A 23,913-nucleotide genomic window follows, 5' to 3' on the forward strand; every position below is an offset into this window, starting at 1 on the left:
GACAGCGCGCTCGCTCCCTTCCCTTTAAAATCGGAATCTGGGCTTCCGTAGGTCGTCCCCACTGAACTGTCCCGCCTTCCAAACGGTTCAACCAATCAGCTTCTGGAAGGGGGCGGACCTAGCCTCTTCTTGACCCAGCCTCGTCCTTTGGAATGTAAACACATTGGGGCGCCGTTCAAATAAGCCAATCCGTTCTCGGCAGCCGCGGTGATTGGGCCGCTCCGATTCGCCGGCTTTTTTTTTTCCTGTGACCTTCGCTTCACGCCTTCGGCCCCTCCCCCGCGCGCAAGATGGCGGCGCCCGGCGGGTCGGAGGCCGCGGCGGCGGCGGCGGCGGCGTCCGGAAGTGCTTGAGGGGGCGCCCCTCGCCTCTCGCCCCTCTCCCTCCCCGCCCATCCCCCCTGCCTCCCGCGAGGGCGCGCACTCGGAGGAAGGGGGCCGGGCGGGGACAGGAGCCTCCTGCGGCCGCCTCGCGCGCGGTTCCCCATCCCGTCCCAGCCTCGGGGCCGGGGACCCCCCACCTTCCCTCCCTCCTAGCCGCTCCGGGCCCCGGCCCCGGCCCCGGCCCCGGCCGGCCTCTCACCCGGCCCGTGTGTGTGTGCCTTGCCCGGCCGGCCGCTCCTGTGCCCCCCAGGTCACGGCTCTGCTCTGGGCCCCAACAACCGACCCTCGGGGGCCCGCCATGGAGGCCGTGTACCTAGTGTTGAACGGGATCGGTCTGGCCTTGGACGTGCTGAGCTTCGTGCTGGACCTCAACTTCCTCCTCGTGTCCTCCATGCTGGCCGCGCTGACCTGGCTGGTGACCTTCTTCTACAACCTCCCGCACACGGTCCTGGCGGGCCTCCTGCACCTGGGCCGCGGGGCGGCGCTGTCCACGCTGGCCGTCCTGGAGAGCCTGGCCCGCCTGCTGCTGGGGGCCGCGCAGGCCGCGGGCGCCCTGCTGCGGGGCTGCTGCTCGGGCCTGGAGAGCCTCAAGGTGGCGGCACACCTGGCCTTGCACGCGGCCGCCAGGGGCAGGGAGCTGCTCCAGCGGGGCGTCCTGAGCGCCGTCTCCTCCGGCCACGCCCTGCTGCGCCAGGCCTGCGACGTCTGCGCCATCGCCATGAGCCTGGCCGCCTACGTGGTCAACAGCCTGGTCAACATCTGCCTCATTGGCACGCAGAACCTCTTCGCCCTGGGCCTGGCCCTCTGGGACTCGGTGATGGGGCCCCTGTGCAGGGTGACGGACGTGCTCGCCGCCTTCCTGGCCCACGTCTCCAGCAGCGCCGTTGCCATGGCGATCCTCCTCTGGACGCCCTGCCAGCTGGTCCTGGAGGCGGCGGCCTCTGGCGCGCGGCTCCTGGCCACCTTCGTGCTGGCCAATCTCTTCGGCCTGGCGCTGCTGGCCGCCGTGCTGGCGGTGACGGTGACCATCCTGCACCCAGACCTTGCCATGCGGCTGGCAGTCCGGGCGGCGGAGCAGCTTCACGCCCTGCCTTCCTACCACCGGCTCCGCGGGGACGTGGCCCGGCTCTCGCGCTTGGCGCTGAGCTCCGAGTCTTGGCGCAGGGTGCGGAGCCGCAGTCTGCAACTGGCAAGCTGGTCCGTGGGAGGAGGAGGAGCGGGAGGAGCAGGCCGCGGCGCTCCCGGAGCCCCCCAAGGGGCGCCGCGGAGGGGACCGCCCGCGAGAAACCGGGGACACGAGCAGCCTCCAGACCCCGCGCCCAGGCTCCTGCTTCGGCCAGATGAAGAGGCAGGGACATCCCGAGCAGCGCCTGTCCGAGGTCGGGAAAGACTCAATGAGGAGGAGCCGCTCCCTGGCCACGACCCGTGGCAGCTGCTAAAGGAGCAAGAGGAAAGAAAGAAATGTGTCATCTGTCAGGACAAAAGCAAAACTGTGCTTCTGTTACCATGTCGGCACCTCTGCTTGTGCCAGGGCTGCACCGAGATTCTGCTGCGCCAGCCAGCTTATCAGCGAAATTGCCCGCTGTGTCGCCAGGGTATTCTGCAGACCCTCAACGTCTACCTCTGAGGGCGCCGTGCCCACCCTCACTCCCCTCACCATGGGGTTTTCTTTCCCTTGGGGATTCATTTTGTCATTCCCACTGCCCTTCTCTGAGCAGGTGGGTACCATGTAGCCCCACTGATCCAGAGGCCATCTGGGCTCACATTCCAAGTCTTTGAAGCCATAAAGACACAGAGATTCCCCTTCTTCACCTTCTTAGGGTTACGGGAACAGAGAAGCAGACAGACTTTAGCTAGGCCAAGAAGGAAAGGGGGGACATGATGGCAGATTCCCTATGCCTTTCCAGGACCAGGAAATTTTAGGGGTGGTGAGGACTGGAGCATCTGTATCACCTATGCAAGTGCCCCTGAGGCTACAACCTCTGGGTTTCTACCCAGATGCCAGTCTTTGTGTTGGTCCCAAAAGACCCTGAATTTGCTTCAGGTTTAACTTTTGAGGGACCTGTTATCATCCCCTACCTAAGCCCTCCTGCCAGAGCAGCTCTGCCTGGCAGCTAAAAATCATTCAGAAGATCTTTGACCTATGTTACAATCAATTTCCTGCCTTGGGAATTCAAAGGTAGGGAGATGGGGGGTGGGGTGGGGGTGTCTTTCATTTGCTGAGAGTTGCCCTTGCTCTCTCAGTATGACCTCTTCAATGCCCAAAAGCTAACTTGGAGGTCAGTACTCCCCTAGGGAAGAAGAGAAAAGATGAGAATGATCCTAGATCCTGTCAGTGTTTGGTCTTTTGGTCCCTCTTGCACCCCCAACGCCATTGGGAGACCAGAGGAAAGCAGTCAGTGCCCCTATATCCCCATCCCTGTAACTCCACTTATGAAAATTACATTCCTTCCAGTCCTCTGTCCCCTTTCTGGGGAGCACAGGTTCCACATTCCACATGAGTTCTGGGTCCAGGCACTTCAGGAGGGAGGGGCTGATACCATATTCCTGGACATTTACACTGTTATAGTTTATTGGTGAATAAAACCTGTTCCACAGCCCTCTCTCTGCCTCTGTGTGTGGCTAGGACTGTGAAGATGTCCCTGCTGGCACTGGCATTTTTCTGCTGGAGCAGGAAGAGGGTGGTTGACAAGGAATTAGGTTTAGATTGTGGTCTCCAGCCTTCCCTTTTCTCCTTACCTTCAGACTGTGTGTGTGACATGCAATGCCATCTGTTGTTTGTTTCCACAAAAGCTCCTGTCTCTTAAGTACTTTTGGGAAGTTTCCTTTGACCTTGCTTAGAATAATCTTCATGAAGAACAGAAGTTCAAGATCTCTTTTTTACTTTGATCCAATCTTTAGTCTGGTTAGTTTCTCTCACTTCCAGAAATTTTGAAGACTTCTCCTTACTTCCTAGGTCTTTAAAGGGAGTTGGTGTTGCCTTGTGCTTTATTTATCTGGAGCTATTCCTCTGAGCTGGAAGTAGGAGAAGGAAGAGACCTCTGGGTTTCTGTGGAAAACCAGAATCCTGTCTTAACCTCATTTTTTTTTTTTTTTTTTTACCCTTCCAGAGGATCTCAGGAAGGCTGAGAGGTGAGTTTAAGGCACTGCTAATTAGTGAAATGGTGGGTGGCTGTGAGGAAAGGGATTAGAAGAGGAGAGGATTAGAGGAGGAAAAGACTCCCATCTTTGGATTTGAGTTTTTTTGTGATTAATTTAGGATACAGACTGGCTTCAGTCTACCCATCAACAGGCTCCTCAACTTGGAGGTGGGGTGGTGAAGAGAAAATGCTCCTAATCTTCACCCCAATATGCTTCCAAGGTTGAAGTTAGAATCTCTTCTTGAACTAAGTTCTAGGACAGAAATCAGTGCTGGGGAATGGGAGGAAATGGGGGTAGGGATGGGAGGGATGTCTGTTCCCTCCAGTTTGTTTAATCTTGGGATAAATATTTATGGGAATAGATAAACTTCCTGAGTGTGAAGCAAAGACCCTTTTTAAACCCTTTGAGCTTCTGGGCTGCTGGGCTTTGTGCCCAAAACCAGAATCCTAAGGAGGAGTTTGTATTTGGGGCTAGCAGCAGTTGAGTGGGAGTGGGAATGGATTGGGATACCATTCCATCCTAATGTCAGGAGATAGAGGATCTGGGAATACCAGAGTGAGGCCATCTCAGATAAAAGAGCTCTGCCCACTGTACTGCAGGACTTTGAGTGGTATTGGGGTTCCAGATTCATTACTAATTTTGCTCAATGACCTTTCTATCTCCCACCCCCATCCCTGTGCCCCTCCCCGCTCTGAAACACACACTAGGACCCAACTTGAATGGTTGGGCTTAATAATGCCTCTCTCTGATCTAGTCTGCCACCCATGCCCTGGCTCTGTGCTGAGAATGGGGGCAGGCCACGTCTCCTTGTGGTCTTTGGTTGGCACTGTGCCGTCCAGGAGGCAATTAGTAACATTCCCACTACTGGTATTAATAGCTCACATCTCATTAATGTTTAAATCCTCACACAGAGGTGGTTGTCTGTGACATCAGGGAGATGATGCTGTGACTTACAAGTGAGTTGGATTGAAGTGAGAGAGGCTGGGCAAGGTCACCTGCTTCACTTCCCCCTCCAGAGCTACCTGGGTCCAGTGCCTGAAGATGGCTTTGGATGCAGTGGGAGACCTTGGCCTTTTTATACCAAGATCTTTCCCAGAACTCAGTTTAATTGAGTTAACAGCCATTCATTGGGTGAGGCGGGTAGGGCATAAGGCAGAGAATGACCTCGGTTATCATCTCCCTTTTGCAGAAGAAAAACTCGGCCTGCCTTGGGTCATAGTGTTTTTTTTTTTTTTTGGGGGGGGGTGTTAAGTGACTTGCCCAGGGTCACACAGCTAGGCAGTGTTAAGTTTCTGAGGTCAAATTTGAACTTGGGTCCTCCTGACTTTAGGGCTGATGCTCTACCCACTGCGCCACCTAGCTGTCCAAGGGGCATAGTGATTTGAAGACAGGTCTTGCTCAGCAATCTAGTCTCTATACCATGCTGCTCTTTAAGCTCGGGACCTTGCTACCCCCTACTTCTGTTTACTTTGGTTCTCTCACCAACTCAATTTTAATGTGAGAAATACCACCATAGTGTGGTTCAAAACTGGGTAAGCTGTCATTGCAGAAAGGTGAATATCCCCTAACTGCCTGCGACTGGGAATGGGGAGTCCTGGGTTATATTCTAGCTCCAAAATTCTATTTGTATTATGGCATAAGGTAGAGAGGAAGGGCTGCTGTCATAGATCTAGGTCTTATTTTTATACATGTCCTCTTGCCTCACTCATACAGTTAGCAAGCAAGTATGGGTCCTTGCCTCTCTTCTGGAATATTACTATGGTTCTCTGGTTCTCATGGTCATGTGACATCCCATATGTAGGATGCTGTCTTCCCCTTCAAATCTTAACTCAAATGCTACTTTCCATGGGAAGAGTTTCCCAGGCCCTTCCCTCATGCTTTTCCCTCTGGGATTACCTTTCATCTGCTCTGTATTTTTTTTTTTTTTGAGGGGGGGGGGTACTTTGTTATTTATGTGTTATCTTCAAGCTCCTTGAGGACAAAGACTTTTTTATCCTTTGTATTCACTTAGCAAAATGCCTAACCATAGAAACCACTTAATAAATGCCTTTGGTGAATTTTGTCCCTTGACACCACAACTGCATTTACATCACATGCTCAGAAGCAAATTAAAAGCTTTTCATTCCACCCCAGCTCCCTTTTCTTTTGGCTTGGCTGCCACTGTCAGTCCCCAGATGGGCAGCTAGGGGGCTCAATGGATAGAGTGCCTGGCCTGGAGTCAGGAAGACTCAGCTTCCTGCGTTCATATCTGATGGAAGACACCACCTGTGTGATCCTGGGCAAGTCATTTAACTCTGCCTCAGTTCCTCATCTAGAAAATAAACTGGAGAAGGAAATGGCAAACCATTGCAGAGTCTTTGCCAAGAAAACCCCAAATGGGTCACTTAAGTTGGACCCCAAAACAACCAAATAATTGAATTCCCCAGATAATTAGAGGCTGGGCCTAGGAGAATTTTCTAGATTTATTGAGTGATGTCTAAGCATAGGACTCTGTTCCTGGGGCTAGAGAATACAGAGGGAAGGGCCCTAGAGGAAAAGGGGTGAGGGTCTCCCCACCACCATTACCAGTGGGGCTTTGGGCCCTGAAGACTGGGGAACCAAAACACCTGTGCCCATGGGGCATGCTTGCCAGAAGCTGATCACATGCTTTTGGGGTGGAAATCTGGCTATGTCCCCACTGTGCCACTCTTCCCTGTCAGTAATGCCCTGTGTCCCTATCAACATACAGACTGAGATGCCCTCATTTCCCTACTCACCCACACGAAGGGGGAGCCAGCCCTCCTCAGAGCAGATGCAGCTGGGGCAGTGACACCCTTCTTAGAAAAGAGGGTGTAGCATCCCAGGAAGGAAGAAGGGAGCAACCTTCCTGGAGAGTGGGAAGCATCAGGCAAAGACAGGGGAGCTGTGCCAGTCAGAATAAACTAGGAAGCCAGAGAAGGTGCTGTCTGTCTTGACGCTGGCATAGATACCAATGTAGTCACCCACGCCCACTTGCACCCAGACTTGGTCCTCAGGTTCCAGTCTTACTAAGGCTCCCCCAGAGAGTGAGGCTGGCTTTGGCCACCCCCCAAAGAACTGGAAGAAGGAAGCCACCGACTCGCCGTTCTTCACAAGGTCGAACTGCAGACTAGCTCGGTAAACAGTGGCGTGGACGGCAAAGTAGTAGAGGCCAGGCACTTGGCAGGTAAACTTGCCCGTGGTAGGGTCATAGTGCCCCTGCTCATTCACCAGCACCCGGTCAAATGGCAAGGGGGTGTCGGCAGGCGGAGGCACCCGGCTTTCTGAGCGCTTGGCACTGAAGGCAGACCGGGGAGGCACAGCACACTCACCCGCCGGCCCCGCTGCTCCCACTGGTCCCGACTCTCCTGGCGGCCCCGGGTCCCCCCGAGGCCCAGGCAGCCCTGTGGTGGTAAGGGACAGGGTTAGGAGGGGGCAGGAGAGGGACGTTCCAAAGTTCTACCCCGTCGCATCTCCCACCAGGCATGGATCTCTGGGGCAGGGCAGCCGGGAGGAAGCAGGGGGTGTGCAATGAACCCCCGAGTTCAAGTTCTGCCTCTCCCAATGACCTGAGTTACTCAAGCGCTCCACTTGAGAATCACAGGGTTTAGAAATGGAAGCTGTAGGGATTACGGTTTTATAGAAGGGAAAGCCGAGGCCTGGAAAAGGGAAACCACTGTGCCTACTAGATCTGCTTCCTATGTAAAATGAGGGGAGAAGTGCTGGGCTGGGCTGGACTACTTGTAAGCTCCCTCCTTGGCACATAGTTTATTTTCTATGAATCCGTGGAAGCGGGTTCCCCTCCCCCGCCCCCCTTTTCCTGTCTCCCCTCCCTGCACCGTATTTCTCCAATTTCTTCTTCACCGATAGGTTGGGTTCCATAGTGCCCAGGTGGGTCCAAGTCCCACCACAGCCAGTAGGGCTGAAAGGGGACGGCAGGGGCTGAATGATAGGGGAGGTCCCAAAGAAAAGCCGGAGTTCGCAAGGAATTCCTGCGCCCTCTGGCGTGGCAAGGGACACTGGGACCAACACCGACCCGCCAGGGGTAGTGCCGGGATCGTAAATTAGCGAGTGGGGAGAGGGGATGTGCTGGGGAAGGGAGAAGCTGGGAAGGAGGGAATCATTGCGGAGGAACACAGGAGGGGAAGGGAGAGAAGGGTAAAGGCGGGGCAGGGCGAGGTCTTCTTACCCGGGTGCCCGCCGGCACCCTTCTCGCCCGGAGTCCCAGGCGCCCCGTCTCGCCCATCTCGGCCATCGCGGCCGGGCAGGCCTTGGTTGCCGTGATGCCCGGGGGTGCCCGGGACGCCAGGATGCCCGGAGCACAGGCTGGGGATCTTGTTGTCGTCCAGTGGGGGTGAGCCGGCCACCAGGGCCAGCAGCAGAAGGGGCAGGAGCGGCCTCATGGCGCTGGGACTGGGCGCCAGGACGGCTGGGTCCCTCCTAGAGGAGGGGCTGGCCGGGTCCCGCAGCCTGCGGGGAGGGGGGATAGGGGCAGGCTGGGAGTCAGGACCCCTGATCTAGGGTTCTGCCTCTCTTCTTCCCCATCCTCGCCCCTCCCTGAATTTCAGGCTACAATGGAGAGAGTTGGGAGATATCCTGGGACTGTGGGAAGAATTCTTCCCCAGGACCCTGGAGTTCCCAGAACTCAGCCAAAAAGAGGACGGAGTGGAAAGCAGAACATAGCTCCCTCTCTCCCCACTGAAACTCCCCACTGATCCACATTTCACTTTCTTTTCGAGGCTGTTTCCCTCCCTGCCCCAATCCTATTTTGCCCATAGTTCCCTTCCCAGCCATGGATCCTCTGGCCCCCTCCTTTATCATCCCCTGGGGTCCCACCTCCACCCTCTGCCTTGACTCACCCCTCTCTCCGCCCCTGAATCAATAGGCTGGCTCTCCGATGCCTCCTTCGAAACGCTGGTCTCCCTTTCCCCTCAAAATCTTCCCTGTTCTCCCCGCTCTGTGCTTTCCACGCCCCTCCCAGTAACCGGGTCCTGTACCCCTACCGCTCCTCCCAAACGCGGAGAGGAAACCAGCAGTCCAGACAGCCAAGAGTGACGGGCCGAGAAATAATTGGCAAAATGTCTCCAGGGCGTCAGGCCAGGGGATTGGGGGGGCGGGGGGAAGGCGGAAAGCAGAGGAGGAAGGAGCTATGAACTGAGATGTAGAGAGAGCCAGAGATGGAGGGGCAAGGAAGGCAGACACATAGACGGACAGGAGAGAAAGCGAGCGTAATGCATCACCTGGCCCAAGACCCAGTGGCTGGTCCGGAGCGCGCACACAGTAGGTGCTTAATCAGTTCTGTAGAACTGAAAACAGGGAAGCGTTAGAAAAAGATGCAGAATGAAAGGGAGACTGACAAAAATGAAGCAACAGGAGGAATGCAAAGATGTAGAGGAAGAAGATCAGGGGATATCAAAGGACCAGAAATAGAAAACGGCAAAAAGCGGAGAAACAGAATAACAAAGAAGAGAAAAGGACCCAGGAAGGGAAAAGTGATAAAATAGCTGGGGAGTGAGTTGCACAGGAGAAAACTTGGGGGGAAAAAGTGGAGTAATAAGAGAGAAGCAATTGCTAGGGGGAAAGAGGGAGTAAGAAGCAAAGAGAACAATCCAGCATTGCTCTGCCTCCCATCTTCCCGCTCCCTTAGCTTTAGAAGGGGCTGGCGGAGTCAGACACTCCAGGTACCCAGACTTGATTATGGTGGAGATCAGAGGCCAAGGTGAGGTGGAGGGTGGGGGAGGGCCTCCTAAGGGGCTCAGGGCCACGTGCACCCTGCTGGGTCAGAGGTATCAGGTAGACTTTTACAGTCGAAGGACCAGGAGATGCCCAGTGGCTCCAGATCAGGCTGACAGTATTGTTCAGCTTCTAGGCAGACAGGGCGACAGGGTGGGAGGATCCCTCCTGAGGGGGTACAGTGAGGCAGGAGCAGCCCACATAGAAGTCTTCGGAAAGGCTGGTAACAGGGCAGGTCTGTCAGGGTCTGTAAAGGAGAGGAAGCTGTCAAGACTGGTTGTCTCCATGCCAGCCCTTGCCCTTCTCCCCAGTCTGACTAGTCTTGGAAATGTCTATGGCCCAAGCCATTCAAAGTTACTCTCATTCTCTGCCTTTGCTGATCTTCTAGTTCCCCCTCCCCACCCGTGCTCAGACACCTTGTATCCTTTCAGCATCTCTTCAACTTCCTGTTGACTATCCAGGGTCATCAAAGTATTAGGGAAAGCGGTGGTGTTGTAGCTGAGGCCCTGACACATTTCCACCTGAATGGGCTCGCAGGCAGGCTCTGAAGAGTAAGGACCAAATGGGTACCAGCTGAATGTCCCCCAGGCTGATACCTTTGGGCACCTTAGCCCTGGCACTTTGGGCCCTCACCCAGCAATCTCCTGCTCACAGGAGCCTCTCCTCAGCTCTGGGGCTCCCATGAGCAGCCAGCCCCACCAACGTCCTCACCAAAGGGGAGGTGGGAGAGGCTGCTGCAGTTGGCTTTGTCACTGCCATCACTGCAGTTCCTCCAGCTGTCACACACCCGGTCAAAGTCCTTGCACACTCCATCCTGGCAGGAAAGCTCTCCAAATCCACAGGGATCTGTGGGGGTCACAATGGAAAGCAGAAGCCCTGAGCACAGAACTTAGAGCAGCACTCCCTACCCTGTTCCCTGTCCTTCCTGCAGTATTAACTCTGCTTCTTACTCCCCCATCTCTCCTGCACCCCAGCGTCACCTACTGTCAGTGCTATTGAGGGCCTGGTAGGTCGCAGAGAATCCCATGCTGCTGATCTGGTAATCCGTCACAAAGACCACAGTCAGTTCATGGTGTGAGGACACGAGAGGTGGAGGCAGCTTGGGACCACAGAACCTGTCCAGAGGAGATGGTACCCAGTGTGAAGAGGGGGCCTCTGAAATCTCTGAACAAAGATGTCCCTAGAAGGTACGGCTCAATTCAGTCATTGAATGGCTCCCTATTACTTACAGGATCAAATGCAAGGATTGTCTTTTTGGTATCTAAGTCTATATTTTACCTTCACCATGCCTTCTCCACTCCATTTCTCATTTATGACATCCTATCTCATCTCCAGTCCCAAAGACTGATCTGGCCTCAGAATTCCTGATTTTCATTAGAAATCACTTCCTACATCATCACACCTTTCCACATTGCTCCTTGGCTGCTGGTTGGTACTTCCCATACTTTCTGTATGTATTTATGTGTAAGCAATTAGGTAGCACAGTAGATAAAGTACTAGATTTGGAATCAGAAAAAAACTGAGCTTAAATCCTACCTCTCACAATTACTACAATTGTTTGATTCAGTATAAGACACTTAACTTCTCTGTACCTCATTTTTTGCCAACTGTAAAATGAGGATAATAACATTCACTTCACAGAGTTGTTGTGGAAACCAAGGAAAAAACATATAAAAAGTGCTTTGCAAATTTTAAAACACTACAAAATTTAGTTATTTTGTTATTGTTGTTTTTAATAAGAGTTCTGATGTGGATGAGGCCATTTTAGCAAAATGATGGGGCCTGCATATATCCAGAATCCCATTACAATGATTATTGTTTATGTCCCTGTGTTTTCCTCTGATAGAATTCAAGCAGGAATTATGGGATTTGTATTTTAGCACCTCATACAGTTCCACATACTTAAAACCTCTACCTTGTGTCCAAGCTCTGTTGTATAAGGGGCTTCAGATGTTCAAAAATTGAGAGAAGGGGGTGGTCATCAAAAGCAAGCATGACCATTGAATGGTGGACAGGAGATGACCCTGAAAACCCATCCCTCCCCCCATCTTCACCTTTCTCCCAAATATGTGCTTGACTTCTAAAATCTGTAGCCCTAGAAACTGCTAAAACTCTCAACCAGGTAGGATCTCTTTTTATTTGATATGAAATCTCATCTTGCTCCCAACCTAAGAGCTCAATTTCTTTGACATAGTCTATTGTCTGCCTTGATCTTTATTATTTCTCCAATTTTTCATTGGTCATTGCTAAATTGTAAGAATTTAGAGGTTTATTTGTGATGATCACTTACATCAACATTTTTGGTGGTAGGATCAAAATATTTAAATATGTCCCTGCCACTTGAGAATGATCAGGGAAAGTGGTATTGATTCTGAGCCCCAAAATATCATAGCAATAGATTATCAATTTTTGACATATGGTGGGAAAATATAGTCCTAGTCCAATAACTCTCTTGGAGATATTTGTCTGTATCCTGATTCCCAGAAATCACAATCTCCCCATGGAGACAGGGTGAGCTACTTTCTAAATCAGATATTTGTTACTTTCACATACAAGCCCACCTATCTTTATAACTAGCCAGAAAAGGGGCAGCTAGATGGCACAGTGGATAGAGCACCAGCCCTGAAGTCAGGAGGACCTGAATTCAAATTTGACTTTAGATACTTAACACATTCTGGCTGTGTGACTCTGGACCAGTCACTTACCCAGTTGCCTCAGGGGAAAAAATTAGCTAGCCAGGAACCATATCATTTACTTAATTAAGCAAATAATACCTTTTGTGTATCCAAAATTGTATAAGAGAATAAAATTTGCCTAGGAAATTTGTGACCAGGTCTTTGCCTTCAGGGAGTTTACAATTTACAGGGAGATTAAAGACAACAAAGAAAATATAGCATATGGCTGTCTGACAAAGGAATTCTACACACAGTTCGAGTTGTAGAAACTGGAGAAGGGAGGAATAGCACAGTTGGCAAGGTGTATGTTGTGAAGGAAAAAAGACTTGACTTGAACTTCCAAGAGCTGGATTTGGCTCTCTTCGTTATCATGTAGCCACTAACTCCCTAAAACTCAGTTTCTTTATCATAAAAATGCTTTCTTAGAGAATCAGAGAGTGAAATGTCATCTCAAAGGGCATTTGGTCAAACTATGTGTTATCATCAGGAGGACAGAGTTTTGTATATCTTCAAGCATTATATAGATGTGAGAGAATCAGGCCTTTAAAGGGTGGGAGAGTCTTGTACAGGAAAGCATAGCAGGGACTATGGGATAGCAGAAGGGATAGCAGAGGGCATTCAAGAATTCTGGGGTTGGAATGAGTACCCTGTGTTGGAGGACAGGAAGGAGATCAGTTGGGTTGGAGAAAAGAACAGGTGAGTAGATAATAAACAGGTAAAACCCTGGGGCAATATAGCCACAAGATATCCTCTCCAGTGATAAGCCATTATTTAAAGTATAATTTGGAATAAAAAAATAGAGTTTGGGGCCCCTCAGATGCCCATTTTGTGGCTGTTTATCTAACTCAGAGTAGAGGATCCTCAATCGTTTGAGTTGTAAAATGGGGGGGTGGTTGAGATTAGGTAACTTCCATGATTCATTTGTGATAAAACTCCCTATTGTTTATAGAGCAAAATCTATAGATTGACATTCAAAGCCTTCCTTTTACTCTAACTTGATGATTGTGGTATAATAAACAAGTTTTAACTAGTTGCCAAGAGACTTGAATTTTATCCCACTTCCACCACTGAGTCTCAGTTCTCATTTGTAAAACAAGGGAATGGGACTTCAAGGTTCATTCCTGGTAAAGTAGATAAGAATATTGGACTCGAAGCCAGGATTTCTGGGTTAAAAACTACCTTGTTTTTAATACCTTGCTTTCTCTGTGGGTACTGCAGGAAGAAGTGGGAGAGAGAGAGAGAATTTGGAAATGAAAACAAAATTGAATTTAAAAAGTTGAAATTGCCCCTATCACATGCACAACTCATTTAATTTTTCAGCCTGTTTCCTTATCTGTAAAATGGGTAATATTTGTTGGTTAGTTGATTAGTCATATCTGACTCTTTGTAACTCTGTTTTGGATTTTTTTTTTTTTTTTTTTTGGTGAAGATACTAAAGTGTTTGACCATTTTCTTCTCCAACTCATTTGACTGATGAGATGATGATGAGAAACTGAGGCAAACAGGATTAAGGGAATTGACCAGAATCACACAGCTGGTAAATATTGGAAGTCAGATTTAATTCAGGTATTATGATTCCATCCTGACACTTAGCTGCCTAGAGTAATTACTTCACAGGATTGTGAGGCTCAAAAGATAGCCTTAATAATATGTCCTGGAGCGGAGGGGGTGCCTGAGGCACTTAACACTTACTGGAAGCTGACCCTGGGCAAGTCTCTTAACTCTAATTGCTTTGCAAAAAAATAAAAATAATATGCGCCAGACAAACCTTGAAGTGTTCTATAAATGGTAGCTATCATTAGACAGTTCTGCATAGTTGGTAGAGAGCAGGTCTAAGGACCAAGAAATCCTGGATTCAAGCCTTTCCTCTGATATACAACATCCATGTACCTTGTGCTCTATATAAGTTACTTAACTTTTCACGGCTCTATACCCATGGTGTAAACTCCAATAGAAACAGAGGCCACTAGACTATATAGAAAGATCCAGCATGTTGCCTTAGAAAACTACATATTAACACTATGTTCCATTGTGCCTTTGTTTATTTTGTGAAATATTCCTCATTTTCAGTTTAATCTGTTTCTGACCATACTGGAGAGTTTTGCAGTGGGCAGTTGAACCCTTTTTCTCTAGGTAACTCCCTGTGACTATATCAGTTCAGAGAAGATGCTTGCTTTGGCAGAGGGAGGATCATCATCTGGGAGTTCCCTGAACCAATGAAATCAGTTACCTATCCCTGAATAATTTCTGTGATTTTATAGTACCTTTCCAAATAAATTTCAAAAAATATATATATATTTTTTTTTAACAAAACAAACCTTTAGGCACTGCCCTGGAGCACAGATTTCCTCAATAGAGATATCTCAATTTAATAAATGAACAATTCACTATTACTTTGTGTCAAACACAAAATTTTCTCTTTAGCATTTAAAGTCTTTACATCTGGCTTTAGATACTTCCTAGCTGTGTGACTCTGTGCAAGTCACTTAACCTTACTTGCCTCAGTTTCCTCATCTGTAAAATAATCTGGAAAAGGAAAGGGCAAACCACTCCAGTGTTTTTGCCAAGAAAACCCCAAATGGGGTCACAAAGAATCACATACAACAAAATGACAGAACTATCCCAAATCTACTTTTATAAAAAGGGGTAGCTAAATGGCACCATTAATAAAGCACTTTTCAATTCAAATGGAGTCTCAATTACTTAGCTGTGTGATCTTGGGAAAATCACTTACTCTGTCTGCCTCAGTTCTCATCTGTAAAATAGGATGATAACAAAAGTACCCATCTCTCAGGATTTTTGTGAGGATCAAATGAGATGACATTTGTAGAATGCTTTGCAAACCTTAAACGGGTATGTAAATGCCATCATGACAACAATTGATGATATCAATAGTAAATAGCTGTTGAAGATTTTGGCGCATGGGACCAGCATAAGATCTGCTCCCTCAGCATTGTTCTTGGCAGGTGCTTACTGTTTGTTGGTGCTTTTGATAGCAAACCCTTGCCTTCACCCTATCTCTTAGACTTCTCCCTTTACCTGCCCATCAAGTTGAGGGCTCCTGTGTCAGTGTTCTCATGGATTTCCACATAGTCAAATTCACAATCCTGATGGGCTTCCAGGCTGAAGTTGTGGAAACGCAGCTCAATGCCATGTCCAGGGGGTACTGAGATCTGCCAGAGACAAAACTGTAGGGAGGAGGTATTAAGTCCATTCCTGAGCATATGGAGTATCTCCTATGCTCCGGGCACAGGAATGCCAGTCACAAAATTATTCCTGACATTGAGGTCAAGGGCATCTTCCTTTTGGATCTAAACTGGGGTTTACCATCCTGGGTACCATCCAAGGTGGCTTCCCAGGCTAAGGGAACATGCATACCAAGGAAGCTTCTGGTTCCTCTTCTTTCCTTGTCGGAGCCAGAATCTGCTTAAGAGTCCTATGTTTTCATTTAGCATTGATATCATTAGTTTTAGTCTAGTATTAGTAGCAAGAGGAGCACTTTTTTAGAACCCAGGTTGACTATATCAACCTCCCACCTGATGCAGGGAACATCCCAAACCTCCTCAACCCCCTTAGAACCCAGTAAAGGAAAAATCCTTTTCCATCCAGATGTTACCTACTTTCCCCCGCCCCTTATTCACTCCTTTGGCATCTAACCCCAGACTCACCTGCTGATGAGGGTAGGGCTTTGGGTAGTTTGGGGTAGAAAAGGTGCCATGGAGCTCATTCAGAGACCCTCCACAGTCTGCAGAAGGGAGAGAGATGAGACATTATTACTACCACCAGAAACCATTCGTTTTCTACCCACGCCAATTAAGTGGGATTCCTGGGAGATCTCAGTGAGGAGAGACAGAGAGCTGCCATTTCCCCTATCTCTGAGTATTTGGGGAAAAGGATAGTATAAGATAGTGAAGGGACCAGAGTCAGAAAAGGGAAAGAGTCTCCAAGGTCTATGCTCTCCCTCCCCTCTGCTGGACGTACCCGAGTCTTTACTGCTGCAATTGGTCTCATCACTGGCGTCCTGACAGTTGGTGAAACCATCACACACAGCATCGGATTGTAGGCAGAAGAGATGGTCACAGGGAAACTTGTCCTCATTGCATCCCCCTAGCAGAGGGACGTTCCCTGATCAGAGATTATCACTCCCTCTCTCCTCTCACTGGTCATACCATTTCCCCGCTGAAATGCCCACCCCTCTAACTAAATCTTTATCATCCTTTTGCCAGATGAATCACTTTCCCTGTGAATTTTCCCTATCTACTCCAAACTCAAATTGATCTCTTCCTCTGGATTCCATATGAATTTTTTGTTGCTATCAGTCCATTCAGCTCAAACATTCAAGCATTTATTAAGTGCCTACTGTGTATGGAACATTGTGCTAGATATTAGCAGAGCTAGAAAGTTTCATAAGACATAGTTTCTGCCCTCATGGCACTTACAACCCAATAGGGGGAAAGACACAAATATAGATAACTCTAAAACCAGCAGTAATTATGGAAAAGATTAGGGACCAACAACCTGGGCTTGACCAATGGAATGGAATCATTTTGTTGACAAACTGTATGAGTAAAGGGAAAACACTCACCCTCTCTAGGGGTCACAGCCTGGTACCAGGCACGGAATCCAATCCCTCCCACGCTTCTATCAGAGACAAAGAGCACCCGGAGGCGACTGGCATTGGTGTTGAGTATGACTGGTGGCACTTTTCCACAAACCCTGTAGTGAGCCAGGTGAGAGGGTCAGAGGGGAAAGGAGCAGGCAAGCCCGAGGGAGAGAGGCTGACCTCTGTTCTACTGATGTCCTCTGCTCTGTTGGCCCTCAGCTGCTATCAGCTCGCTGGTATGTGCTTTATCCTTTTTCAAATCACTTTTTACAACTTTTCTCTCATTTTATTCACAGAACAGCCTTGAGTTATGGGCAGGGAAAGCACGGATTTTTTTTTTTTAAACAAATGAGGAACTGAACCTTGTATTGGTTAAATTACTTGTTCAAGCCCACACAGCTGTTTAGCAGTAAAAACTCAAACTTAGATTTCTCCATTCCTTGTCAAGTATTTTGTTGTTGTTTTCCCCCATTAGGTCTGTTGGTGGATCTGCCCTCCTTTTGGCCCTCATTTTTCTATGTTGAATTAATGAGTCAACAAGCATTTATTAAGTATCTACTAAGTGCCAAGTCCCGTGCTAAATGCTAGGATTACAGTTTCTAGTTTCAAGTAGCTCACAGTCTAATTATAAGAGAGGATAATTATATTATCTAATTATATTGAGTGGATAGGATAGGGTAGGGTGAGAAATCATACCTGACCATGGGGCTTTCCGGGTTCTCTTGTTCTTCTGGCTCTAGGGAGATTTCCAGCCAATCAAACAGGCAGGAGGCCACATCATCCATGCTGAATGCCTCTATTTTGAGTTGTACCACCTGGTCAGGTACTACCTGGATATGCCATATGCAGTAGGCATCCGGTGGGTATGGGTCCGGGTAGTTGGGAGAGGTGAAAGATCCCTCTAGGTCAAGCAGGAGCCCCCCACAAGCTATAGATGGCAGCAGACAATCACAGGTGAGATATTAGCAGGTCAAAGATGGCCATCACAGAACATGGAGAAGGGAGCATCTACTCTAATTTTAGGCAGGATTATCATGTGGAAGATTTCTTTTTTAGGGAAACAAATTTTAGTTCAACATATAGAAGGGTGCTTTTAACTATAGGAGCTGTCTGAAGGTGTAATGAAGCATCTTCCAGGGTAGTGAACAGCTGGAGACTGGCAGTTCAAAGCAGAAACCAGGTGACTATTTGTAAAAGATTTTTTTGTTTCTAGTATGAGTTGGATTAAATGACCTCTAAGGTCTATATTTCTGGATCCTTGCTCCCTCTTTCTAGAAGACTATGTTTTGTTTCAAATGGACCAACCTGAAGACTTCCAGCTCTAAAGACTACTTTTCCCTTGACAGCTTGACATCTTGGAATTGGGGGAAGGGGACAAGGAAGAAGAAAAATGCCATAGGCACTCACTGGGCTCAGGAGTAAGGTCTGTAGCCAGCTCGCCTTGAATACCAGGCCTGATGATGTCTGTGGTATTACTGAACTCTTGAGGGGATAGAAGGCTGGGAGATGTCCCCGGTGGAGATGTAGGCTTCAGTTCTGGAAAAAGGAAGTCAGAGAAAGGGGTATGGACACCTGAGGAAGCCCGGGGTACTTTGAGTAGCCTGATGTAGCATTAGAAAAAATGTCCAAAGGGAGAGTTTATGGCTACTCTGAGTTAAAGGAACAATCTGTCAGCCCCCCCATCACACTATTCTGCTTTTTAGCTGAAGACACTCACGGGTCAGGATAATGATGGTGAGAAGTCCCAGAAGCAAGAATAGCAGAGTGGAGAGGAGAGCCGCACACAGCCAGGAGAACTGGCGGTCTGTTTGGTACCTCCAGGCCAGACCACCTGCAGAGTAAAATCAGGGTGGGCAAAGCTTAAAAGTAGCACTGACTCATCTAAGGCTCGTGATCCTTCTGCTGGTTTACTCACTCTACATCCCCCCTTTAACTTACTCTAATTCCTCTGGATTCCCCTCCTCCAGACCCCAAAGGGATGGTGACAGTGGAAAGTGCTCTGGGTCAAGATCAATGTCCAAATCCTGCCCCTGTTGCTAACTCCCTCTGTCACTGGCCAAGATCAAGTCATCCAAATTGTTTAGACACCAGTTTCTTCATCTATAAAATGTGGGGGAGGTACCGAGTGACCAAAGAAATCCTATAATCCTGGAAATCATTTACTCCAACCTTTCCATCTTGCAGAAGAGGAAACTGACTTAGAACGGGTGGGGGTTACTTGCCCAAGATGGCAAGATAATAAATAAATAATGGAGTCAGAACCAGGTCTCTTGAATCCTAAATTGAGCGTTCTCTCTCTGGCCCTTACTGTTACCATGGCAATGAGCTCTAGGGCTGCTCCCATTTTCCTGATGGGTTGGAGACAGGGTGGACAATCCAGCCTCAGGCTCAAAAGCTGGATTACAGAATTCAGGCTGCAGAGAAGAGAAGCAAAGACCCAAAGGTCAGGCTCATTCTCCAAGACAGTGTGGCTCATTGCTGCTTGGCTGTCCTTTGGGGCATGGCCCACTATCTGAGAAATAATCTCCTGCTAAGGAGTTGTCATTGTTTCCCCCCTACCTTTCTCCACTTTGCTGTGTCAGCACAGAGGGCAATATCTGTGTAGTCTTTCATGGCTCAGTGACCCTCAGGTTCCTCAGGTGGTTCTTGTGGCAGCTTGTGTGTGGACCCCCTGAAATGACAGAGATGAGGTTCAGGAGGTAGCTTGTGTCCTCTGAAATGCTAGGCTCCTTTTCTTTGCTCCACTCCAGGCTGACTTCATCAGATGGAGTCCAGGCACTGACTAGCTGTTGGGTCTGGGAGGGAGAGGGGGCAGCAGCCCACAAGGAATGTGCAAAAGCACCAAATCTCCCTTTAATCCAACTCAGCTGAGGATGCTGAGGTCAGGGAGCCCAAGCAGTTCTTAAAGGAGAAATGGCCTAGTTGGGAGCACCTGCAAAGGCTTAGCTATGGCATGAAAAATAGCTACTAAAAGTAGATGTTGCCCTCAGCAAAGGGAGCTTTCTGAACTAGAAAAATTAGGAAAGTCTGTGTCCAGAGGCCATGTCCAGTATCTGACATCATGTAGAACACCAGTGGGGATGAACTAAGTACTTCAAGTGGATTGGGTGGGACTTACTCAGTTTCCTAGGTGATTGGGCAATTGGCAGGAAAAGAACAGTTCCAGGTAAAAGCTGGCACTTGAACATGTACCCAAGGGCTGGGAATAGTTATGTAATAGGGAGATCCCTAGGTAGTGTCTAAGAAGACTCTTAAGTCCCATGAGTTTTGTCCTACATCATAAAAGTCACAAGGGAAGTGCTAGGCAGGAGATTCTAAAAGCAGCTAAACAAAAATGGTTTGAGAGGACATGAGAGTAAGCGTAGAAAGTCATTCCAGAATAAAAGAAGTTGAGTGGGGATCTTATACAGTATATTTCCTTAGCAGTGAGGAAAAAGGGGGCAAAGACTGCACAATATTTTACCAAAGAACTGATCTAAACTGAAAATGAGTCCAGAGAAGGAGCAGCTTTGTTTCCACCAAAGAGAACCTGGATATCTTTTTTTTTTTTAATAGTATTTTATTTTTTCTAATTTTATATAAAGAAAATATTTACAAAGTTTTATATTTCAAATTTCTTTCCCTTTTCTGATCTGAATGTTCCCCACCCTCTCGCTTATGCAGTATATTTCCTTGGCAGTGAGGAAGAAGGGGGTCAAAGGCAGCATAATATACTACCAAAGAACTGATCTAAACTGAAAAACTGACATCTTTTTTTTAAATAGTATTTTTTTCTAATTATATGTAAACATTTTTTTTTACAAATTTTTGAATTTGAATGTCCCTTCCTTCCCTCCCCTTTTTCTTAAAACAGTAAACAATTTGATATACATGTAAAATATATTTCTACATTAGTTATGTTATGAAAGAAAAAGACAACCCCCCCCCAAAAAATAAAAAAGTGAAAATAGTATGTTTTAATTTGCATTCAGAAGCCATAATTATTTCTCTAGATGTGGATAGCATTTTCTATCATGAGTCTTTTGGAAATGTCTTGGATCATTGTGTTGCTGAGAAGTCTATCAGAGTTGATCTTTGCACAATGTTGATGTTACTGTATACAGTATTCTTCTGGTTCTGTTCATTTCACTTTGCATCAGTGCATATAAGTCTTTCCAGACATTTTAAAGAAATTAAACCCATTTCTAATCATATGAAAAAAAATGCTCTAAATCACTATTGATTAGAGAAATGCAAATTAAGATGACTCTGATTAAGAAATGCAAATTAAGATGACACCTCTCAGATTGGCTAAAATGACAGGAAAACATAATGATAAATGTTAGAAGGGATGTGGGAAAACTGGGATTCTAATACATTGTTGGTAGAGTTGTGAACTGAGCCAGCCATTCTGGACAATAATTTGGAACACTGCCCAAAGGGCTATCAAACTTGCATATCCTTTGTCAGCAGTGTCTCTACTGGCCTTGTATCCCAACGGGATCATAAAAAGGGGGAAAGGACCTACATATGCAAAAATGTTTGTGGCAGCCCTTTTTGTAGTGGTAAGAAACTGAAAACTAAATGGATGCCCCTCAATTGGAGAATGGCTGAATAAATCATGGTTTATGAATGCTATGGAATATTATTGTTCTGTAAGAAATGATTAACAGGATGATTTCAGAGTGGCCTGGAGAGACTTATATGAACTGATGTTAAATGAAGTGGGTAGAAATGCAAGAACATTGTACACAGCAACAATAAAACTATGTGATGATCAACTGTGATGGACATGGCCCTTTTTAACAATGAGGTGATTCTGGCTAATTCTAATAAACTTGTGATGAAGAGAGTCGTCTGCATCCATAGAGGACTAAAGGGACTGAATGTGGATCACAACATAGTTTTTTCATCTTTTGTTGTTGTTTGCTTGCTTTTTTCTCTTCTCATTTTTTCCCTTTTGATCTGAGTTTTCTTGTGCATCATGATAAATGTGAAAATATGTTTAGAATAATTATATATGTTTAATCTATATTAGATTATTTGTTGTCTAGGGGAGGGGAGAGAGAGGGAGAGGAGAGAAAAAAAATGGAATGCAGGTTTTGCAAGGTAAATGTTGAAAACTACCTTTACATGAATTTTGAAAAATAAGAAGCTATTATAAAAAAATTAACTCGGACATCTTAAAACTGATTTCCTTGAAAGGACCAGAGTATACTCTGAAGCACAGGTAGTGGGAAACCTAAACCAAGCACCCCAGTCAAGGAAGGTTTAGATGGAATCTTTCTATAAGATTCTGTGATCTCCTTGCCTCCATTCTCACTTCTCTTAGCATCACAGATTTAGAGCTGAAAGTGTTAGATCTAGAGCTAGAAGAAATCTTGAAAGTCATTACCCTGCCTCATTTTACAGATGAGAAAATTGAGGCTGAGAGAAGTTAAAGGATGTGCCCAGATTTAAATAACTAGCAAATACCTGAGGTCATATTTGAACTGAGTCTTCCTTATTCCGGATCTCACGCAAATAGTTAATAAATTAATCTAGCTAATGCTTACATATGGCATAATTGATATCCTGCTGGAAAACTCTTTGTATCCTTATTGATTAGAGAATAAAAATATAAACTATACAGGTTGGAATTTAAGGCCCTTCTCGTTCTTGAGTTGATCTTTTTTTCTAGAATTTCAGATCAATAACTTGTATACCTACTGAGGAGGTCTTGGGTTATTAGGTAGGGTTGATACAGAGAGCCCAAGTACTGATAAAATTACTCTTTGAGGCAAGCAGGGAAGGGCACTGATAGGTATCAGTTCAATCTTATAGTCTCACCCTCTGTGGAGATCATGGGTATCTCCATCTTGCTGTGTCTAGCTGGATGGTCAAGTTATGTCAAACCCCTGAGGTTAAATTTTCCCTATAAATCTGCCCTTGGTTCACTATATTTTTGCTGAACTCCTTTTGGGTCACTCCACCACCACTCTGCCTCATGGTGTCTTTCCCCTCATCCCTCTCCCATGCCACATGGTGTCTCTCTTTTCATTTCCTATCATGTCTCTATTCTTTTTCCTTATGGCTAATTAACTCTTTTCGAGTGCTAACCGGCTAAGGGCATGTCCCAACCTCATGGGATATTCCTTTCTCCTGTTAATTGTGAATTCTACTCCGGAATTTGTCTTTTCTATCATTAATTGTTTAAACCTCTTTCCTTGCTAACTATATGTTCTCCCCATCTATTTCACATTTATCATTCCTGGTGTCTATTATACCTCTTCTTTTTGTCTTTAACCTCTTTCCTAAATAAACCTACCTTGTGCTAAAGAGAATGGCCATTGTGAATTCTTCACATGATCAAACCCCAATATTTAGTTTCTCTCAACATTTGGTGCTAAACCCCAAACACAACATTTGGAACCAGCAATTGCTCTCTTACATCACATCACATTTATTAAATATTTACTATATGCAAGGCATGTGCTTCTTAAAATTCTTTTCTTCCTTTAAGGCCCAGCTCAAGTACCTTCTTTTCTATAAAGACTTTTCTGATTATATTCTAATAGAATATAAGCTTCTTGAGGGCAGAGACTATTTCATTGTACTTTGTTTTGTTTGCTTTCATAACTCCAGAACCTAATGCCACATTTGGCACATAGTAGCCACTCAATACATATTTGTTAATTGATTCTCTCAGAGATTAGTTCTCTTCCCCCTTCAATTTTTTTTTCTAGAGCACCTTACTTGAATCTCTACTCCTCCACCATAACACCCTGCCTTGTATAACACTCATTTGCCTACATCCCCTCTTTCTCACTTCTGTATTGACTTGAAGGCTTCTTGAAGGCAAGAACTGTGTTTTTCAGGGGTTTTTTTGCATCCATTGTGACAAGAACTTTGTAGGCACTAGTAAATGTTTGTTGAACTGGATTTGATTTTTAACTTGCCTAGTCAATGTCTAAAGAGCCTTTTCATGGGGATTAGCTGGGTCAATTTGTTGAAGTGATTTTCTCCTTGAGAAGTTTAGACAATCTGATTCCAGATGGAGCTTGTCCTGACCTCTTTTTAGGGGAGTATTATTTCTTGGTCAGGAGATGCACTTTCAGGACAGCTATGGGCAAAGAATTGGCCTGGAATGGAAAAACTGACCTCAAGGTTATATTTGGGAGAGAAACTCTGTGGCTGCAGTGAGTGGCCCACCTATGGCTAGCCCAAACATCTGGACAACAGGAGATTGGAGATGAATTTCTGCTTTTCCTACCCCTTCCCAGTGATCCTAGCCAGGTGAGATCCTTTGCCTGTGAAACTTTTCTGTTCTGGACTACCCCGCTTTGGAAGCTGAGGAAGAATTCCAAATAGAGAAGCCTGATGATATAGCATGGCAGGTTCTAGGGACAGAGCCAGTTTTAGG

At 46.9% G+C, this 23,913-nt stretch overlaps 3 protein-coding genes across 3 annotated transcripts; 1 reads left to right on the forward strand and 2 right to left on the reverse strand.

The window, feature by feature from the left end:
• The first annotated feature begins 255 nt into the window (after nucleotides 1-255).
• RNF26 (ring finger protein 26) lies at nucleotides 256-2,983 on the forward strand. The gene has a single exon (XM_023499423.2). It carries the CDS (start codon nucleotides 682-684, stop codon nucleotides 2,008-2,010), a length of 1,329 nt encoding a protein of 442 aa, XP_023355191.2. The 5' UTR covers nucleotides 256-681; the 3' UTR covers nucleotides 2,011-2,983.
• A 2,984-nt stretch (nucleotides 2,984-5,967) lies between these two features.
• Nucleotides 5,968-8,671, reverse strand: C1QTNF5 (C1q and TNF related 5). Its single transcript, XM_003764158.4, has 3 exons — nucleotides 8,381-8,671; nucleotides 7,711-7,991; nucleotides 5,968-6,925 (listed from the first exon to the last, which is right to left on the reverse strand). Exons 2-3 carry the CDS (start codon nucleotides 7,922-7,924, stop codon nucleotides 6,408-6,410), a joined length of 732 nt encoding a protein of 243 aa, XP_003764206.3. The 5' UTR covers nucleotides 7,925-7,991; nucleotides 8,381-8,671; the 3' UTR covers nucleotides 5,968-6,407.
• A 287-nt stretch (nucleotides 8,672-8,958) lies between these two features.
• Nucleotides 8,959-19,414, reverse strand: MFRP (membrane frizzled-related protein). Its single transcript, XM_031961334.1, has 13 exons — nucleotides 19,092-19,414; nucleotides 18,841-18,946; nucleotides 18,250-18,363; nucleotides 17,940-18,068; nucleotides 17,229-17,460; nucleotides 16,515-16,645; nucleotides 15,911-16,036; nucleotides 15,598-15,674; nucleotides 14,969-15,117; nucleotides 10,239-10,369; nucleotides 9,954-10,100; nucleotides 9,671-9,798; nucleotides 8,959-9,501 (listed from the first exon to the last, which is right to left on the reverse strand). The coding sequence occupies exons 1-13, from the start codon at nucleotides 19,143-19,145 to the stop codon at nucleotides 9,277-9,279; spliced, it is 1,749 nt and encodes a 582-aa protein (XP_031817194.1). The 5' UTR covers nucleotides 19,146-19,414; the 3' UTR covers nucleotides 8,959-9,276.
• Between the last annotated feature and the right edge of the window lie 4,499 nt (nucleotides 19,415-23,913).

The sequence above is a fragment of the Sarcophilus harrisii genome, chromosome 3 (assembly GCF_902635505.1).
Source record: "Sarcophilus harrisii chromosome 3, mSarHar1.11, whole genome shotgun sequence".
Classification (NCBI taxonomy): Eukaryota; Metazoa; Chordata; class Mammalia; order Dasyuromorphia; family Dasyuridae; genus Sarcophilus; species Sarcophilus harrisii.

What these genes read in the sequence shown, in the direction of transcription:
- RNF26 (XM_023499423.2), top strand. Translation starts at nt 682, where the DNA reads ATGGAGGCCGTGTACCTAGTGTTGAACGGGATCGGTCTGGCCTTGGAC.
- MFRP (XM_031961334.1), bottom strand. Translation starts at nt 19,145, where the DNA reads ATGAAAGACTACACAGATATTGCCCTCTGTGCTGACACAGCAAAGTGG. An exon ending in GGCCCTCAATAGCACTGACA is followed by an intron (nt 10,101 to 10,238) that starts GTAGGTGACGCT and finishes TGACCCCCACAG; the next exon opens with ATCCCTGTGGATTTGGAGAG. An exon ending in CCCCTTTGGTGAGGACGTTG is followed by an intron (nt 9,799 to 9,953) that starts GTGGGGCTGGCT and finishes CTTACTCTTCAG; the next exon opens with AGCCTGCCTGCGAGCCCATT.
- C1QTNF5 (XM_003764158.4), bottom strand. Translation starts at nt 7,924, where the DNA reads ATGAGGCCGCTCCTGCCCCTTCTGCTGCTGGCCCTGGTGGCCGGCTCA. An exon ending in GGGTGCCGGCGGGCACCCGG is followed by an intron (nt 6,926 to 7,710) that starts GTAAGAAGACCT and finishes TTACCACCACAG; the next exon opens with GGCTGCCTGGGCCTCGGGGG.